The following is a 19,439-nucleotide window of genomic DNA, read 5'->3' on the forward strand; positions in this document are numbered from 1 at the left end:
TTTATAATGGCTTTAATGGTTTTGTCCTGTTTGTTCCTCCCCATTAACTCTATCAAAGCTAGAGGTAACACCAGTCTGACAGTCTGACCGCCCGCCACACCGCCTCCTGAAAGAACGAGGCTTCAGATTGCCCTTCCTGTCTTATTTTGCCAAAGGCCAAATTGTTTTCTGTGGAATGTTCCTTTATATAACCGCAGGGATTTTATTCTGGCCATGTAATTTCAGGTGTTCAGAAATAAATGGGGAGTGGAGTAAAACTGGAAAATGTCGATGAGTTTATAGTGAGTAAATGCATGTGCAGAAACATCTGGAACTTCAGTTAAAAAGAGACATATTCTTTAAAGATCAAAGTAAAAATGCATCAATAAATTATAAACCTTCATTTGGCACATTTTCAAGACACCTGGGCATCAAGTCCAAAACCCTCACGGGAGACAGACATGAAACGACAGACAGTTCAAACTGCATCAATCTCTAAAACCTAACAGCAGGTCATGAAGCCTCTGACCCTCATTGACTGGAAGCCCCTCTTCATCAGGCTTCTCTGCTTTCTGATTCTCCCGGATGGTGCCAGCAAGGCCAGGAAGCCTCGGCAGAGCAGCAGTTTCTCCAAGACGTTTATCTCTCCTCTAAAAAACACAAGGCTAGTATTACCAGGCAAATTTGATGTCCATCTTAGGCCACATGCAGAGTCTACCGTCGAACGGGACTCATTTCCCGGGAACATTTCTTTCAAACGCCAATCACGCCGTGGCGGACTGAATCTGGGCCCAACTCTCCTCCCTGCGCCAAGCTGTGGGGAGAGTGCCCCACGCCGGAAAACGGGTTGGATCTGACCCGGCCCAGATCAGGAGTGTCTGCGTTACGGGAGAGTCATCGCCTCTTCTTGTCTTGTCTTCGTGTGTGTCCTCCATTCTGCTCCTGTTTCAGCCCGTCCAGTTTCAAGTGGTTCTGGCTGTAGTGCCGGATCAGCGCTCCTGGGAGCAGGGCCACACAGGCAATGGCCAGCAGCTGAAGCAGTGTGCTCCAGGAGAATATGTCATCCAGGGACGAGATCTCAGACAGGATGGAGCCGGTCCTCACACAGATGAAGTTGTACGGGATGAGGCCTGGATGAGGACAGAGAGACAGCGTTAGCCTGCGGCTTCAGTCCAGACCTGGGGAACTACTAAACCGCCCGGACAAAAAGACCCTGGTTCTAACATACATCCTTTGTACTGAGCTTGTAAGACTCATTGTGATCTGATGTCATAAACGGATCGGGACAAAGGACACATGTTGGAAGCAGGTTAAAACTGGGCTTAAGTTGCTCTGATGGCAGCACAGTTGGTTTCACACAAGATGATAATGCAGTATTTTTCCAGCAGCGGTAAATAAACAGGCAGTCGTCATGCTGCTGTTCCTGTCTCTCACCGATGAGAACAGAGAAGAAGAACATGGGGAGGGGGATGTTGAGGATGGGAGAGGTGACGTTGAGGAACCAGTTAGGAGTCATGGGGAAGAACCGCAGGAACAACAGGAAGAAGAACAGACTGCTACGGTTCTCCTCCACCTGACGGGAGGGGGGGGTTGTGGTGAGAGAGGAAGGGAATGTGTTAATGTATTTCCTTATTGACCTCGAGCCCAACACAACTGGCGTTCTACCATATGAACCAAGGACGCAGTCGGATGAGACCAACGTCCGGACCGTCGAGCTTCCCGGGCCTCTCGCATCAAACGCGTCACGCGCGCATTTCACACACCTTCTTCTGCAGCATGTCCACCTTGTCCGGGAACAGCTGTACGACGTAGCTCTTCCCAAAGGCGGAAGACAGCAGGTAGCAGAAGGTTGAGCCGGTGGTGGTCAGGAAACAGGCTAGAACCAGACCCTGCCACGGTCCGAACAGCGCCCCCGCCAGCATGTTCTGGGAAGCACAGTGTAGTGGGTCGGTGAGCTAGCCCACGCGTTGGTCAGGTCAAGGGAAGCCAAGTGGCCAAGCTAGTTGAACCTCAAGGGGGAGACACAGAGCTGGGCAGACACCTTTTGATTTTGTTATGGAGGAAACGTCTGATATCAATTCAGTTTTCGATTCCCAAAACGACGCTTATGTAACCTCCCGAGGGGACTACAGTTTGTCCATTCGACTTTTGTTTTGCCAAATTAAAAGACAATTTGGGGTGTATAAGAGTGACTGCAGAGCGAACTTACATATTACACTCAATTCGTTGAATAGGAGATTTCTAATGAATTCATGCTAGAATGCACAAATATAGCCCAATAGGATCTCATGATAGCTTGATTGGTCGCGCCCCTCTCCTCTCATAGGTTCAGGCCACATGACTTCACCAGTCTCCCATTTAAACAAAAGTGTGTGGGCTGTCTTGGTTTATTAACAGAAATTGTGTGTGTTTCACAGTATGTAGATTATGGCAGTAGATGTCTGTGTTTCACAGTATCTAGATTATGGCAGTAGATGTCTGTGTTTCACAGTATCTAGATTATGGCAGTAGATGTCTGTGTTTCACAGTATCTAGATTATGGCAGTAGATGTCTGTGTTTCACAGTATCTAGATTATGGCAGTAGATGTGTGTTTCACAGTATCTAGATTATGGCAGTAGATGTGTGTTTCACAGTATGTAGATTAGGACAGTTCTTCCGTGTCCCGCTTCTCACCAGGAAGGAGGAGCCAGGGATGGCGAAGGACTGTTTGTAGAGGTATGCGCTACAGAACAGCAGCATCACATAGCCTGTGTGTTCTCTCTTATAGAACTGCAGCATCTCGGCCAGCTCACGCAGTTCCTCCAAGTCTGACGGGAACTTCAGACTGGAGGGAAACAAAGAGCAGCAGCACCAGGTTATATAATAGTTCCTACCACTGTTACAGTGGTACAAGGGGCCAGGTTAATAACTTGGCACACTTCGTTTTTTCACCTGTTTTTATTAAAGGGAAGGATACCTTCAACCGAGTGAGTTGGGAGCAAAACCTTAAAATTAAGGTCAGACACATAATATTAAGTTATAGAATTATTATTTATTTTTTTAAATCTACAGTAACATAACATTGATGAATTACAATATGTATAAATAAATAATAAAAACATTTCAAGTTATAAATGTCAGGTTGACAGAGGAAGCTTGAGTAGGGAGATGTGGGCAGTGCAGTTATTTTAATCTAGTGGGATCTCCTGGCTACTTCCTGATCTATTAGGATCTCCTGGCTACTTCCTGACAACGCACTTGTCTCTGTGTTCACAGTGAGCTTTTAGCTCTTATGCAGAATGACACACACTAGCAATGAAGGTGAAGTGCCTTGTTCAAGGACAGAACAGATTCTCCCCTTGGGATTCAACCTAACGTCCCTCTGAGGTACTGGTCAGATGCCGCAACCTAGTCCACTGCCTTATGTGCATTGAGCTTGGGAAATTAAATATAATTAGCATGATTAAGAATACAATTATAATGGGGATTACAGTGAATCTGATTGTTATTATTGTGATGATTCTTATGAACATTAATGTAACTGACAGGGCTGATGGTGACCCCGGGCTGAGAGGGAGGAGCTGTTTCCGGGGTAACAGAGTATGTGTGGGGGCCCCGAAGTGGCTGTAGGGTTTTCAATAGCTGTGGGATGAGTCCGAAAGTTAATATGATCTAAAACAAAGTTTTACAGCACCAATAACCAGGTCGTCCAAAAGACAATTATTTCATGTAAACAGTTGTTGGTGTAATTCAGCTAACCGCCACAAGGTGGGGGCAAATCGGGGTATAGCCTTTAACAGACATCACACTTTATTATTATAGATCGAACACACTGACTGGTAATGGTGTGTAAGAGAGAGAGGGACTTCCGGGAGGGAGGGGGAAAAGAGAGAGAGAGAGCGAGGACTTCCTGGTGGTGGAGGAAAGCGAGAGAGAAAGAGGTTCTCTGGTGGTTGAGGGAAGAGAGAGAGAGGCTTGTTTGTGAGACTTTGAAACAGGATATGGGACAGGGACAGAAATAGCTGCAGGGGGGCTTTCTGCATCTGCCGGTTTGCTGGAAGCACCAGACTCTTTGTCCGTCATACCATGCTGGACCTGGACACGAGCTTACCAGAGTGGAGAACCGGCAGCGCAGATGTTCTACTGCTTGGTGTTCCTCTAACAGAACAGTTTGCTCAAAAGTATTGCAGAGTTCCTGAATCTGTAATCAAAACCAGTACAAATATTACCAGTACATATACCATGTGACACACAGAGCCAGAGACTGAACCCAGATCCACGAAGGTGGACCTCCTTTCTGGGAAGCACGTCTACTGGTCACTGAGGAAAAACGTGTCGCTCCACTATTGGTCCACGAGGAGTACGAGTGTAGCGTCCCCCTTGGTACGTAGATCACCCCTCTGCCTGCCTTATTTAGCTTAAATACCACCCCCCGAGACACCAAAATCCCCTTCAGCGCCCCTTCCTAACGGCAGAACCTGCAGGGACTGGTGTGGATAGGATAACCTCATTAAATGAGTCTGTGGATATCCCCCTGAGAAAGGCATTCTGGGAGACAGGCAGACTGCATTCTCACTACAACCTGATCCAGTCCGCAGAGATGGAGGGCTGAATGGCCCAACATTAATGCAACCTGTCTTAGCATTGGAAACTGTCCAATTGGAGAGACTGCTGTCCCTTTCTGACCAATCAACCAGGTGGGCTCCCCTATGAGTTGGGAGCAAACAGCCAATGACCAGTGCATAATGCTCTTCAGAATGGGAGGCTATGTTTCAGAAGAGGCATTCACAACACTATCTACTGACCATAATTAATAAGTAGCACCAGAGTTGCGATGAGGGTCCAGCTGATGATGAAACACCAAAAATGATGATGTCCACTAGTGGTCAGGTGTACGTCTTGGGCTATTTGGGTTGGCTGGAAAGCAAAGCCACTGGCTTTCGTAGCAGCATTTAGACACATAGCCCAATTCAAACTTTCCCCCACTAATTGGTCTCATGATGAATCCCACCAGATCTCCTAACATCACTTTTCTAGAGCCGATCAGATTAGCGGGGAAGAAAAGCAAAGATCTGAGTAGGTCTACCAAGTGTCAACGTAGCCCCTGTGTCTGTCATCAGGACTTCAGATTTGTATCCCTGAGCACGTTAGCAACTGACACCCATGAGAGAAGGGAACGTCTTGGGTGGGGTCCTGGCCGAACTGACCACCCTCCACACACCAAGAGCCCATGTCTGCTCTGGACTGGGTTGGGCAGTCGTAACCAGAGCTCACGAGGAGAGGGTGTGCCGATGGGGACACGGAGGCCAGGTTGGGTTACTCCTCATGATGTGGTGCTGAGCACAGCAAATTCCCCGGTGTTGAATGTGTTTGGTCGATCTGGTGTGTGTGATGCGGACGACCTCTCAGGACTTCCTGTTCCAGAATCTGGCGGAAAACCCCCCCCGAGACGATTAAATAACACCAATGGAGACATTTGCACTGTTTTCACAAGGACTTTGTGGTCACTTGAGTTGGGACAGATGCCACAGAACAACCAATATTTTAAGTATTAACCCAGAAGCCTTTATATTTCTACCAGCACTGATGCTCATATATTAAAATGACAGTTCGCAAAGGAAAATGAGTGGTAAGGAAGGGGAGGTGAAAAGGGGTGAGGTAAGGAAGGGGAGGTGAAAAGGGGTGAGGTAAGGAAGGGGAGGTGAAAAGGGGTGAGGTAAGGAAGAGGAGGTGAAGAGGGGTGAGGTAAGGAAGGGGAGGTGAGGAAGAGGACAGTAAGTGAGGTGAGGAAGAGGTGGTGAGGAGTGTTTTTGTTTACTGAAAAATAGGATTCCAAAAGATTCTTCAGCTGTCCCTGTGGGAGAACCATTCTCTTATTTCCAGTGTGCTTCAGCTTCTATCTTGAAACAAAAAGGTTTCAGGCTGGAACACAAAGTTGGTTATCCTACCCTAAAGGCCAACACAGCATCATTTCTAAAGAGTTTTTTAAACTCACACAACCATCACAATCTCCTACAACATTAGAAGAACTTCCGTCTCAAACGAGGCCAAAGAGACTCTGACGTCACCCCTGGACATTAGACTGACAGCTGTCATGATGCAGTGTTGATAACTCAGCTCATGCGATCGGGTCATCTAGTTGAAAAGAAATGCCGCAAACTTTCAGTGATTATAAAAGGCACTTCCATGGACTCTGCACGGAGTCAATATGTACAACTACCGTAACAAATCACACGCTATTTGAAATGTGGGAAGCAGTGGGAGATGTCTGGGGAGCACTTTCTGAAAGTTTCCCTGACTGCTAGCTATGTTTTTATGTAATGACTGGTGATCTTATCGTACCTAAGCACTTCTCTAGTATTACCAAATAATTAATGCACCGTATATATTTCGTCAAAGATACAAAAAAAAGTTGTAGAATAGCCAAGCAACTACCTATTTGGGCCATAGTAACACCATATTTTATAAAACCCAGTTAGCTATAACTAGCCAACAGGCTCCGTGAGGTTACCTGTACTCTTTAACTTCCACCATGTCCGGGTCTCCCTCAGCACTCTCGTCGGATATCTCCACCTCATCTCGCCGGTGAAGGTGTTGCGGTCCCGGTGGCAGAAAAGAGGACAAGACATACAGGTAAAAGGTTGCCGCGCCAACCACCACTAATAGAGCCGAAATGGAACGCATTGTCCCGCCAGTCAGAGCACTCCTGTCAGAAAGTCTTGTTCAATGACGGTCCCCCGGTCGTTGAGAAGTGACAGTCCCACTGAACTTCGGTATTAGCCCCCTGGATTCCTGGAAAGATATTTAATAAATCTCCACTAGAGGGCATCCTTTTATTCTCCCAGACCGCATGTAGCTCTGACAGGGCTACAGATGGAGGATAAACTAGGCCAAAGATAGTTCAGTAAGAAGATGCCAAACTGGGTTTTCTGATCACACTCGAGGATGTCATTTGGGGCGTTACAGCTCGTGCGCAGCAACGTGTCATCGGGTCTTAAGGTCGTGGCTTGCCGAACTGCGCATGTGCTGCTCGTCACACTTGGTGCTTCATCGATAAGAGTTGTTTTTACCAAAGGGAAAAAACATTGTTAAAATGTTGTCTCGAATCTAGGGTTTCCTAAAAAAATTCTGAGGAAATTCGTAATTAATGACAGATTACTTACTACTCCCACTGACTTTTCTCGGTCTCTGTCAAGTCTGCTTGACCAGCGTCCCCGGAAACGTAGAGTTTTTGTGCTTTTGCGTTTAACTTCTTTGTGACAAGGCTTTAAATGTAGTCTGTGCTGATATTCCAATTACATATTATATATATTGCTGCTTTTACAGGCAATATTTTCAGGTACCCGATCAGGCTGAATCCTGCAGTTGTTTGTTCAAGTGATGTTAAAAGCCGGGTTCCCATCACACAGCATAACACAGAATGAGGCACAATCTAAAAAAAAGGACCATACGGCCTAAACCATATGCACTTAATTAATGTCTAGAATGCACTTGGGGAGGTCAGGGGCGATAATTAGTATAAGTAATATTATATAACGAAACCTAGCCTATCCAAGAGAAATGTGGAGCTTTTACCAGACCAGGCTTTTACCTCTCCGATCTCCGCAGGTTTTTGAGTATGGGGGGGTTTGCGGTTGGGCATAACATGCGTACACAGGAATATATTCATCCTTGCGTACACGGGCATGTAAAAGAGGGACTGTAGAACTGAACCTATGCCGCAATGAAATTATAAATATTTCACGGCCGTTTGTGTTGAAGTGAGGGAAGCCAAGGTAGTGTTTGATCTATTATTCAGGAGAAGGGGAGATGAACATTGTTAGAATATTAATAATCTGCAAACCCTTACTACTCACTCTCCCACTGGAATACTTACAGGTACTTTACTTTAGGACCCAAAAGTTGCCACCAACCACCCAAAACGCTTCACCTTGATGGCTGTAATTTGACAGGGGCCTGAAGACTTCCCCAAACAAGCACTTTTTTTTATTTTTATTCACTTCACATATAAAATAAGAATAATTGGAGGGAAAGTCCCTCTAGCCGAAAACGTGGTTACCCAAATTCAGCGCCTTATGAGTCCCCAAGGGGAGAGACAGAGGGCACACTTCATAGTGAGAAAGGGAAGATAATTGGACCGGCCGTGTGATGGGGGGGTGGGCGGGGGGGTCGGGCAACCACGAGAGACAGGAAGTGTGAGAAGTGTTTTAACAACCGGGAAAAAAAAAATATTGCACACCTACTGAATTGCACCCTATGGATCATTTCTTTTGATTAGGCCACATGGAGCTTTTGTCCAAACACTATACAGAGCACAGGATGCCACATGGGACCCACTGCAGATACATCAAGATCTGCACTGACTGGCTGACCTCAATGCAATGGGCAGTGTATTGACTGACTGGCTGACCTCAATGCAATGGGCAGTGTATTGACTGACTGGCTGACCTCAATGCAATGGGCAGTGTATTGACTGACTGGCTGACCTCAATGCAATGGGCAGTGTATTGACTGACTGAGGGCTTCCACGGAAAGGGGGGGGGGGGCTAGATTGAAGGTGGTGACAAACCTGAGGGGAGAGTGGATGAGGATGAGGGATAAGACAGGGATGAGTGGACCTTGAGAGCAGGGGAGAATGGGGGGGGGGGGGTCAGAAAGACAGAGAGAACAAGGAATAAAAGAGATAGAGAGGAGGGATGAGCTAGAGGAGGGATGAGCTAGAGGAGGGATGAGCGAGATAGCGAGAACGAGGGGTGAGCGTAAGAAAGCGGTGAGAAAGAGATGAGAGCCGGATGAGGGGAAGATGAGAATGGGATCAATGGGCTTAATGTCTATAGAAAGACAGCATGTCTTCCCTCCCACACTCTCTTCTCCCTCCACTCTCTTGAGCTGTAGCCAGACAGACAACAGTTTAACATTAGAGACAGGCTTTCATGGATTTTAGACCAAATTCATTCCCTGTAGTTGTGTAGTTTGCAACAGTAAAAGTTTAGCCTTTTTTAACAAGAAAACATTTTGCTGCAGCTAATTCAAATCGGTTCTGTCAGGGGAAGGTACAAAAGCAACTTCTGATGGAAACAAATTCCCCTTACGGTAGATCAAGGTTTTCTATGAAAGGTTTTAAATCAAATCCCACTCCACCTCTGTAGTCAAGGTCAGTGTGGGGAGGCAGCTAGGGAATCACCCAGGAAAGACCCTTCTCTTTCATAGCCTTTTAATTGGCTAGTGATTGTGACTCGGGGTGACCAGCGACTTGAGTGGCCTTGACTTACAGCTTCATCGCTGACTCATTGATTGGTGAATATTCAGTTGATTCCCGGTGGGAACGTTCAGACACTCTGGGCCTTAATGAACTTTCATGGACCTCCTTCGTCTGATCTTCCCCTGGCTGCCTCCTGAACTTAACCTGGTTGTCCTCGGATCTTAACCCGGTTGTCTTCTGATCTTACCCCGGTCATCTCCTGATCGTCTCCTGGTCACAGGGCACCTACTACACGTGTATCTCTGATACCGAGTGGTCATCCATCTTGGCTTTTGTCTCAACCTGGCACTAGTTTTCCCAGCCCTTATCTGTGGCTCCTCCCTGGCCCGTATCTGGCCATCTCCTGGCCCGTATCTGGCCACTGCCTGGCCCTTTCCATCCAGCTGGATCACTCTCTGTGTGAACTTAAGTGTCTAGTTGTCTGGTTGTACTGGCATTCCACTTCACCAAGGAGGTTCTGAGTGTGGAGCAGCTGGACTCATCCTCCCTGTGGGCCTCTGTGGCCCAGTTATGTCTCCTTGTGGAGACATGTGCGCACACACACACACGCACACACTCAAATGCACGCACGCAAACACACAGTGGCCCGGTCAGTATCTGTCTGAGTGATTTATTGTCTCAACCAGTGAGTGTAACATCTGGCGTAAGCATCTGTCAGAGAGCCAACCAACCCCCCCACTTTCCTCCATCACTACAGCCTCAAGCAGCGGAAAACTCTCTCTAACAACGCTGGCTGGCAACATAAACACTGGGGTCTGTAGGGGAGATAATGTACACACACAGACACACACACAGGCAAGCGCACAAACACTGTCCCCTTGTAGGAAGTGTGTGTTGGATGTCTTTGGTGTTTTATAGTATATCAGTGCTCAGGGCCCAAGCCACTCAATACTGCTACAGAGCGGGATGGAGGATTTATATTTAAGAGAGTTTGCTGCAACTGGAAAATGATCCCGCAGCCATGGGGCCTGATCATTTAAAATCTGTTTGATTATGAAGCAATGGTTCAGATCTGCAGTCCTACGGTACCATGTGTGACGAATGACAAATATGGAAATGTGAAAGTGTTTCTTAATTTAATTATAAGTGCTTTGATGATTTCAGTGAACTGCCTGAAGACTGGGGTTTTGTGAAGAAAAAGAAAAAAGAGAAGGTAACTTTATCACAACACTGAAAAACTATACTTTGCAATAATTGATGCAATCAAAATAAACAGAAAGGCAATTTTCTTGAGCACAGACAGCGGCTACTTTTCCTTCTTTCTCATCTCATTAAGCGGTAAATGGAAACAGGTGCATCTTAACAGCTGCAGATGATTACAGCGTCATTAAAAAGTAACTCGGAGGATGAGCTTTACATACAGATCAGAAACTTGGACTGGCTAAATGAATGACCATAAAAGAGCTCTTTAGATTTGAATGTGCCGTGTGAAAATCCAACGAGCTCTCTGAATGTTGATAGATGACAATAACTCTGGGTCGAGGAGTGGTATAGACAGAACCATTATCCAGCGGTTGAAACACTCCCGGAGTAACGTTGAGGGATCTACAGGTGTCTCTGACCGAAGTCAGTGGCTGTGGTGATTGGGTTGACTGTCAGAAAGAGATTGGATGAATGTGGGCGGTCAGGAAGGAAGAAAAGCAAACACAGCAGCCTGGTGAGCTTGCCACCTCTTGCCCTGTCAACAGCTGGGCTAACGTGTCCGTTGCCTTGATATTTACCACAGTCCGATTGCGCGTGCAATTTGAGATGAGCATCTCTCTAAATTACATGCGTAATTGCAAAATGTAAATGTTCTGTGTTTAAATAATGCTACCCTTATCAAAGAGCAGCTGAAATTAAGTGTTAATATGAAGATCCAACACGTCAAAATAGTGTAGTTTAAACAGAAAGGCGTTAGGACACGCCCTCAGGCGACAGGTTAATCAAACACCTGTACTGAGAGCAGTCATTTGTATGAACCCTGAAAGTTTCATATAGTGCTACAGCTCATTTGAACAGTGGAAATACAACTACTACATTGCAGATCTGGTTAAGCTGGGCATATAGCGTTTCAGAATGAAGAGGACTCCTGTTGAAGGAGTATGTCATTTTTCTCATCCATATAAATAATAATCTAATTTATGTGTCATCTGTCTGTCATCTATCTTTTTCTTTCACCTTTATTTAACCAGGTAGGCTGACGGAGAACGGATTCTCACTTGCAACAGCGACCAAGATAAAGCATGATAGTGCAAAAGGACAACACACAATCTTACGTAAAGTGCAAAACGCAGGATAATCAAAGTAATCAATAGAAAGGTCTATGTACAGTTGGTGCAAAAGAGGTCTGTTGAACGAGGTGGATCAATAAATACGCTGAGGTGACTTAGTATTAAAAACCGGACAGTAACACCGGGGCGTACCTGAGCTGTGTTGAAGTGCAAATAACTGCGCAGACGATGATGCCTTAGTACGCCATGGGGCGTGAAAGGGAGACTGGGGCGTGAATGTGCAAGAGATAAGGTGCAAAGACGAGGGAGGACAAATTAACATGTGCAATGACCGGAAAGCGTCTCTGACAATAGTTCCTGGGAGACATTGAGGGAGAAGGGAATTTCCAGTTTCATGTTGTTTTGCAGTTCGTTCCAGTCATTGGCTGCAGAGAATCGTAAGGATTGACGGCCAAAAAAGGTGTTGGCTTTAGGGAGGACTGGAGAGATACACCTGCCGGAGCGCAGGTGTTGCTATAGTGACAACTGAACTTAGGTACAGCAGGGATTTACAGTTGTGCTCAAAGTTTTTCATTCCCTTGGAGAATTGGTAATATATGTACAATTTGTAAAGAAAACATGATCCCTTATGGGATTCACATTCAACTGTAGGTCATTACAGAATGGCACAATCATAAAACAAAACATGGCAACAACGGAAAAAATAAAATAAAATGACCCCTGTTCAAAAGTCTGCATACCCTTAGTTCTTAATACTGTGTACTCTCCCCTTTAGCATCAATGAGAGCATGCAATATTTTTTATAGTTGTCTATGAGGGCCTGAATTTTTGCAGGTGGTATAGCTGCCCATTCGACTGGGCAAAATGCCTCCAGGTCATGCAAAGTCTTTGGTCGTCTTGTATGAACCACATGTTTGAGATCTCCCCAGAGTGGCTTGATGATATTAAGGTCAGGAGACTGTGATGGCCCCTCCAGAACCTTCACCTTGTTCTGCTGTAACCACTGGAGGGTCAACTTGGCCTTTTGCTTATAGTCACTGACATGCGGGAAAGTCCAAGAGTGTCCCATGCACAGCTTTCGTGAAGAAGAATGCAAATTGCCTGCCAGTATTATCTGATAACATGCTTCATTCATCTTGCCATCAATTTTCACACGATTCCCCATGCCTTTAGAGCTTACACACCCCCAAAACATCAGTGAGCCACCACCATGCTTCACAGTGGGGATGGTATTCTGTTCACTATTGGCCATGTTGACCCCTCTCCAAACATAGCGCTTATGGTTGTGACCAAATTACAGTGTGCCAGAAGCTGTGAGGCGTGTCAAGGTGTTGTCGGTTATATTGTAACCAGGCTTTTTTTGTGGCATTGGCGCAGTACAGTCTTCTTTTATATCCTTTTCCACCTTTAAAGAAGTTCCATTCCCTTGATATGCAGGTCTTTGGACAGTTTTTTTCTGCTCCCCATGGTATCTAGCCTGCACAGTGCATCCACGTGAGAGCTAACAATCTCATTGACTATTTATACACAGACACTAATTGTAATTTTAAAAGACCCAGGTGTGGGAAATTAACCTTTAATTGCCATTTTCACCTGTGTGTGTCACCTTGTGTGTCTGTAACAGGGCCAAACATTCAAGGGTGTGTAAACTTTTGCTCAGGGCCATTTGGGTGATTTCTGTTATCATTATGATTTAAAAAGGAGCCAAACAACTATGTGATAATACATGGCTGCATATGATCACTATCCTTAAATAAAAGACGAGTCAGAGAGTCACCAGCAGTAAGAGCGACATCATTGACATACAGTATAAAGAAAATCAAACCCTGTGGCACCCATGGAGACCGCCACTGGTCCAGACAGCTAGCCCTCCCATCCAACACACTGATCCCAGTCCCAGAAGTCCAGGAACCAGGCGAGGCATTGAAGAAACAAAGGCTGTTCAGTCTGCAAATGAGAATTTGGTGATTGACAGAGTTGAAGGCCTTGGCCAAATCGATGGCTGCACAGGGGTGTTTTTATCAATGGCAGTTATTATGTCATTTAAGACCTTGAGCGTGGCTGAGGTACACCTGTGACCAGCTCGGAAAACTGATTGCATAGCGGAGAGGGTAAGATGGGATTCAAAATGGCTGAATATCTGTTTGTTTACCTGCCGTTTAAAGAATTTTGAAAGGCAGGGCAAGATGGAGATAGGTCTGTAGAAATTTGGTTCAAGGATGTCTCCCCCTTTGAAGAGAGGGGTGTCTGCCGCAGCTTTCAAATCCATAGGGATTTCTGACAAGATGAATGAGATGTTGAACAGGCTAGTTGTTGGGGTTGCAATAATGATCATTTTAGAAAGGATCCAGATTATCTAGCATGGCTGATTTGTAAGGTCTTTCGAAACATCAGCTACTTGGATTTGGGGGAAGGAGAAATAGGGGGACTGTGCAAATTGCTGTGGGAACTGCAGAGCCATTGGCCAGGGGGGGTTAGGGTTAGGGTTAAGGTAAGCATGGCCAACTGTAGCAAAATCCTCAGTTATTTCTATAGTGAAACAATTATAAGTATTAGACGGACCATCAGAACTACACAGTCTAACAACTCAAGTTGTTTTGGTTTTTGAACAACTCAAGTGGTCTCTTAGACAAATTTCAGTCAGGCTTCTGACCTCATCACACTACTGAAATGGCACTGGTAAAAGTTTTAAATGATATACAGCTGAATACTGATTTGGAGAAAAAAACAATAGAACACTTCTAGATAGGCTGGAAAATTGGGTAGGACTCTCTGGGACTGTCCTTAATTGGTTCAGATCTTATTTAGATGGCCGGAATTACTTTGTTACTATTTCATACAATCATGAATCTGATAGGGTGGCTATTACATGCGGAGTTCCCCAGGGATCAGTTCTCGGACCGCTTCTGTCCAATCTCTATATGCTACCTCAGGGCCAAATTCTACAGAACAACATTAACTACCACAGCTATGCCGATGATACTCAAATATATATGGCTCTCAAACCGTATGACAACAGCTCAATAGACTCACTGTGTCACTGCATAGAGCTCATAAATACCTGGATGAACCAAAATTGTCTATGATTAAACCAAGATAAAAAACAGAGATTATTGTGTTTGGCAACAAAAATAAGAGAACTAGTATTAGTAAAGAGCTGGATTCTCGGTCCCAAAAAACCAGGGACTCAGACCTCACATTCAGCAGTCATATCAAAGCGGTCACCAAAAAGGCATTCTATCATCTTAAAAATATATCAAGGGCTTGTGCTTGAATCAAGGGCTTGGTGTCCCAAAAATACCAAGAGAATCTCATCCATGCTTTTATCTCTAGTAGGGTTGACTACTGTAATGGCCTCTTAACTGGACTTCCCAAAAAGACTGTAAAACAGCTGCAGCTCATTCAGAATGCTGCTACTAGAATGTTAACCAGGACAAAGAGAACAGAGCACATCACTCCAGTTCTTAAATCTTTTGCACCAATTTAAAAGTGGTGCTTTTAGTCAATAAATCACTGAATGGTTTAGACCTTGAATACATTTCTGATATGTTTGAAGAATATAAACCGAGCAGGGCTCTTAGATCCATTAATTCAGGTCAGCTAGTAGAGCCCAGAATCCAAACTAAACATGGCAAAGCTGCGTTTAGCACTTATGCTTCACACAATAGGAATAAACTACCAGAAGATCTTAGATGTGCCCCAAATATATCCATTTATAAATCCTGGTTAAAAACACTCCTCTTTTCAGGCACTTACGACATAGCGTTTAAACTTAACCACACTGTTCAGCCTTACAGCTTTTATAGCTTCCTCATCGAATCTACCAGTATGTTTTCATTTTGTTTTTATTCTATTCCTAATTTCTTATTCAATGTTTCATTGTTGTTTATTGTTTTTATTCTAGTATTTATTTTATTCTATTACATTTTTTCTATTTCTCTTTTTCTTTGTAAAGCACATTGAATTGCTTCTAAGTATAAATTATGCTATATAAATAAACTTGCTTGCTTATCATAGCTTTGTCAGGGGTAACAGTATTTCCTAGCCTTAGAGCAGTGGATAGCTGGGAGAAGGTGTTCTTGCTCTAACTACGCTAGCCTAACTAAGTACATTAATTACGTTGCGCTAACTAAGTTACATTAACTACATTGCACTGAAAATGTTACATTAACTACGTTGCCCTAAATGTTACATTAGCTACAACTACTTTACACTAACTATGTTACATGAACTACTTTACACTAACTATGTTACATGAACTACTTTACACTAACTATGTTACATTAACTACTTTACACTAAGTACGTTACAATGACTATGTTATACTAGCTACATTATATTAACTACATTGAAGGCTATAGGATAGATTTCATTCCAAGTGTTACTTTTTCAGGGGGATCCTCAAGCCTCTGCGCACACACACACACACATTACAATACTATCTCTCTTTGAGAAGTAGAACTGTGAAAGGCTTATTTTGAAAACCCCCTCTAATATTACCAAGGACCTGAACATCTGAGACATATGAACGTTCGAGGAACAAAGGAAAGAGAGAAAAAAGGAAAGAGAGGAACAGAGAAAACCTTTGAATTTAATTTAAATTTCGTGATAAAAAGGAAAAGAAAGGTGAGCAAGAAATAGAAAGAGAAAAGGGAATTACAATTGGGAGAGAACTGGCGGGAGACAGAGAGACAGATGGAGAGGCAGCCAGACAGACATAAAAATAAATAGAGAGAGATGGAAGCAGCTCAATAACTGTTCAAGTAAAGGACTATGGATTATAGGTTTATTTCAGTTTTCTGAATGAAGCAGAAATAAAGATGGAGACATGATTGAATATATTTTATGAGGTTTCTCTGGCTAGAAAAGTAGTAAGACTTTAGTGTGTGAGTCTAGATGTGTGATTGTGTTTGTGTGTGTGGGTGTTGTGTGAGTGTTTAGGTGTGTGGGTTTAGAAGTCGGTAAGTGTGCGTGAGGCTAGGTGTGTGTGTGTTTAGGTGTGTGGATGTGTGTGTGTGTGTGTGTCTAGGTATGTGTGATTGATCCTCTATATTTGTATCAATAATTGCCACAAGAACAATAATACAGTGAAGATTCAACCTTGTTTTAAAAGGTTTTGGGTAAAATATACACCTTAGGATAAGAAATTAGCGGTTAGGCTTAGACGTATTCTAGGTTATGGGTTAGGTTAGGGGCTGGGGGATAGTTAGGGGCTGGGGGATAGTTAGGGGCTGGGGGTTAGTTAGGGGCTGGGGGATAGTTAGGGGCTGGGGGTTAGTCAGGGGCTGGGGGTTAGTCAGGGGCTGGGGGTTAGTTAGGGGCTGGGGGTTAGTTAGGGGCTGGGGGTTAGTTAGGGGCTGGGGGATAGTTAGGGGCTGGGGGATAGTTAGGGGCTGGGGGATAGTTAGGGGGTTAGTATGAAAGAAAGGATAAAAAAAAAGTCCCACAAGGATAGTAAACTTAGTTATGTCCCGCAACTAAAAGTATAGCTAGATAATAGTTAATGTCTAAACTAATATCCAATGTTGTATTGTCTGACAGAAAACTGCCAAAGGACATGTTTCAGCAGAGGAGTGTGAATGGGTGTGATGGGTGACATTGAAAAAAACATTCAGAACAAAAAATATTGTAAATTTTTTGGTTGATTTGCTCCACATTTAGTTTCAAAAATAGGCATTTTGGCATTGATAAGTGATGTACATTTGAATTTTCTTAATGATTCCATATCGCATGGGTAATGTTAGATCATGTTGGCTAGTTAGTCAAAATCTGAGCTGTGGAAGAACCTAATGTAACATAAAAAGGCAATGTATACAGCTCTGGAAAAAAATAAGATAATTTTTTTTTTGAGAACACTGCACCTTTTTCTTTCATTTCCAAAAAAGTTGAAAAGGAAAGTTTTGAGTGAGGAACAGAAGCGTTCAATTTGCAGTGGTCTCTTAATTTTAACTCTTCTGTTCCTCACTCAAAACCTTCCTTTTTGACTTTTTTGGAAAGGAAAGAGAAAGTTGCAGTGTTCTCTTAATAATTTTTTCCGGAGCTGTATGTCTGGGGCTGAAATCTGAAAAGAAAAACAAAAAAAGACTTTGTCAAATCTGACCTTGAAAAAAGGTATTCACTAGAAAAAAAATTCCCATGGGGGATTTTTTGAATCACTTCAAATGTGGTTTCATGTAGCTTTACATCACATTGCCATTTTTCACAACTGTAAAAATACCTATAAGACAAGTAGACTTTTATCAATATTGGCTAAATACAAGCAAATATATTTTTTTGTAGAATTAATTTAAGCAAATCTGTGGACAAACGTAACCTTGTCCTGAGGAGATTTACATGGTTGTCAAAATGCCCAGCAGGGGTAAGCCTAAACAAAACTCTTATGAATCTTTCAATATTTGTCATATTGTACTAAAAAGCTGTATTATTTATCTGAATGCTCAACGTGGGAAACAGGCCCCACTACAGGATGAAATGACTGAGGGGGCATTTTTTATAAATGAGGGGGCACATCTAATTCATATACCATTTGCAGTGTTTATGGGGAAACAAAACTGGGAGGCACATATTCAATCTGGAGGGGCAATGCCCCCCTGTGGCGCCTGGAAAATCAGGTAGCAATAGCAAGAATTTACGCGCAGGTGAGAGAGGCCTACAACTGTGCCAGATAGTCACGGATGGGATTGAACGCTACGCTGAGCACGTCTACATTTCAATTGTCTTTATCCTTTTGAAACGTTTGTCTCTGTCATGCTTTTTTTTTTTTATTGTATTTTACTATTTTTTTTTAATAACATATATTACACGCAATATTTATTATTATTTTCCACTTTGTTTGGCAATGGATGTTCCCCATGACAAAAATACCCCATTAAATGTTGTAGAATTGGAAGACAAAGAGAACGAGAGAATGACTGAGACACAGAGGAAGACAAATAAGGACAAAGAGAATAAGGGGGAAAGTGCAAAACCAATAGCAACCATTATAGGGGACATTGACTGCAAATTGACTATAAGACACCATATGTGGTTTTGGGAGCAAAACCAGCGTGAGTTCCAAAATCTCTCTTTCTCATCTGTCTTTCTCATGTCTTCTCTTTCTTCACTCACTGTCAGTTTAACACTAGACCAGGCTTTGGATTAGAAGAATATGCAATGTAGAGATCCTGTTACGATGTTTCAGACTGATGGCGTGCTCTTTTAAAGTGCTTTTTTTAATGATCGTGTGAAAAGCCATTTTCCAGGAAAAACTCACCCATGACATATGAGAGTGACTCTCAGCCTGAGGTACATGTCCTACCTCTGTAATGGTACACACAAACACACACACACACACAAACAAATACACTCAGATGCATGCGCACAGGGCTTTTGTCACACCTTGGTAACATACGCTGAAGGCTTTCTGTCAGATGGCATTTTGGGATGCATCTGTGATGCTCTCCTCTGGCAGGCAAAGAGATTGTCAGGGAACACACACACACACACACACACACACATGCACACACTAAATTGAAAATTCTGCCATCGGCTGCAATATTCTGGAGAGAGAAGAGAGAGACAAGCAACCGGAAAGCCTAAAGCACTAAGTCATTTTACCAGAAATCCCCTTTTCAACGAGACCTGATATTTACGTCACTGGACCTCAGGCCTGTTGAGTAAGGTTCCTCTTTCTGGGAGACTAAAGAGGAGGGTTTCATGTGAATTTGATCAACCAAATTATTGTATCGTCCTCTCAACAGATCAAGACAGAATTACCCTTTTAACAGGATTGAATTGCCAAGCCTCATTTCTCTTTTGCATTATTCTGCTTTGCCATAAACTATTCTCTGGTAGAAGAGTCTGGTAGAAGAAAACTGTAGCATTGTAACGTGGCATGCAGAGAGATTACATTCAGTGTACAGAAGACAGTACACTAGCATCAGGAGGGGCTCTCCTAGCTTCAGCATACAGAAGACTGTAGACTAGCATCAGGAGGGGCTCTCCTAGCTTCAGTATACAGAAGAC

General features: G+C 43.7%; 1 protein-coding gene and 1 long non-coding RNA gene across 2 annotated transcripts; one reads left to right on the plus strand and one right to left on the minus strand.

Annotated features, from left to right (window-relative positions):
* Positions 1 to 132: 132 nt before the first annotated feature.
* On the minus strand, positions 133 to 6,779 carry tmem41ab (transmembrane protein 41ab). The gene is made up of 5 exons (XM_010886684.5): positions 6,472 to 6,779; positions 2,655 to 2,805; positions 1,743 to 1,904; positions 1,414 to 1,552; positions 133 to 1,109 (listed from the first exon to the last, which is right to left on the minus strand). Exons 1-5 carry the CDS (start codon positions 6,642 to 6,644, stop codon positions 874 to 876), a joined length of 861 nt encoding a protein of 286 aa, XP_010884986.1. The 5' UTR covers positions 6,645 to 6,779; the 3' UTR covers positions 133 to 873.
* A 3,865-nt stretch (positions 6,780 to 10,644) lies between these two features.
* Positions 10,645 to 11,841, plus strand: LOC106024888. The gene is made up of 3 exons (XR_001198591.2): positions 10,645 to 10,879; positions 11,249 to 11,304; positions 11,397 to 11,841. It is a non-coding gene; the product is annotated as an uncharacterized LOC106024888 (long non-coding RNA).
* The last annotated feature ends 7,598 nt before the right edge of the window (positions 11,842 to 19,439 follow it).

Source organism: Esox lucius, chromosome 22 (assembly GCF_011004845.1).
Source record: "Esox lucius isolate fEsoLuc1 chromosome 22, fEsoLuc1.pri, whole genome shotgun sequence".
Taxonomy (NCBI): domain Eukaryota; kingdom Metazoa; phylum Chordata; class Actinopteri; order Esociformes; family Esocidae; genus Esox; species Esox lucius.

Excerpts from the sequence above, each read along its gene's own strand:
- tmem41ab (XM_010886684.5), bottom strand. The coding sequence starts at position 6,644 with ATGCGTTCCATTTCGGCTCTATTAGTGGTGGTTGGCGCGGCAACCTTT. Across the intron at positions 2,806-6,471 it reads GTGGAAGTTAAAGAGTACAG|TCTGAAGTTCCCGTCAGACT; the intron begins GTAACCTCACGG and ends GTTTCCCTCCAG. Across the intron at positions 1,553-1,742 it reads TGGACATGCTGCAGAAGAAG|GTGGAGGAGAACCGTAGCAG; the intron begins GTGTGTGAAATG and ends CCCTCCCGTCAG.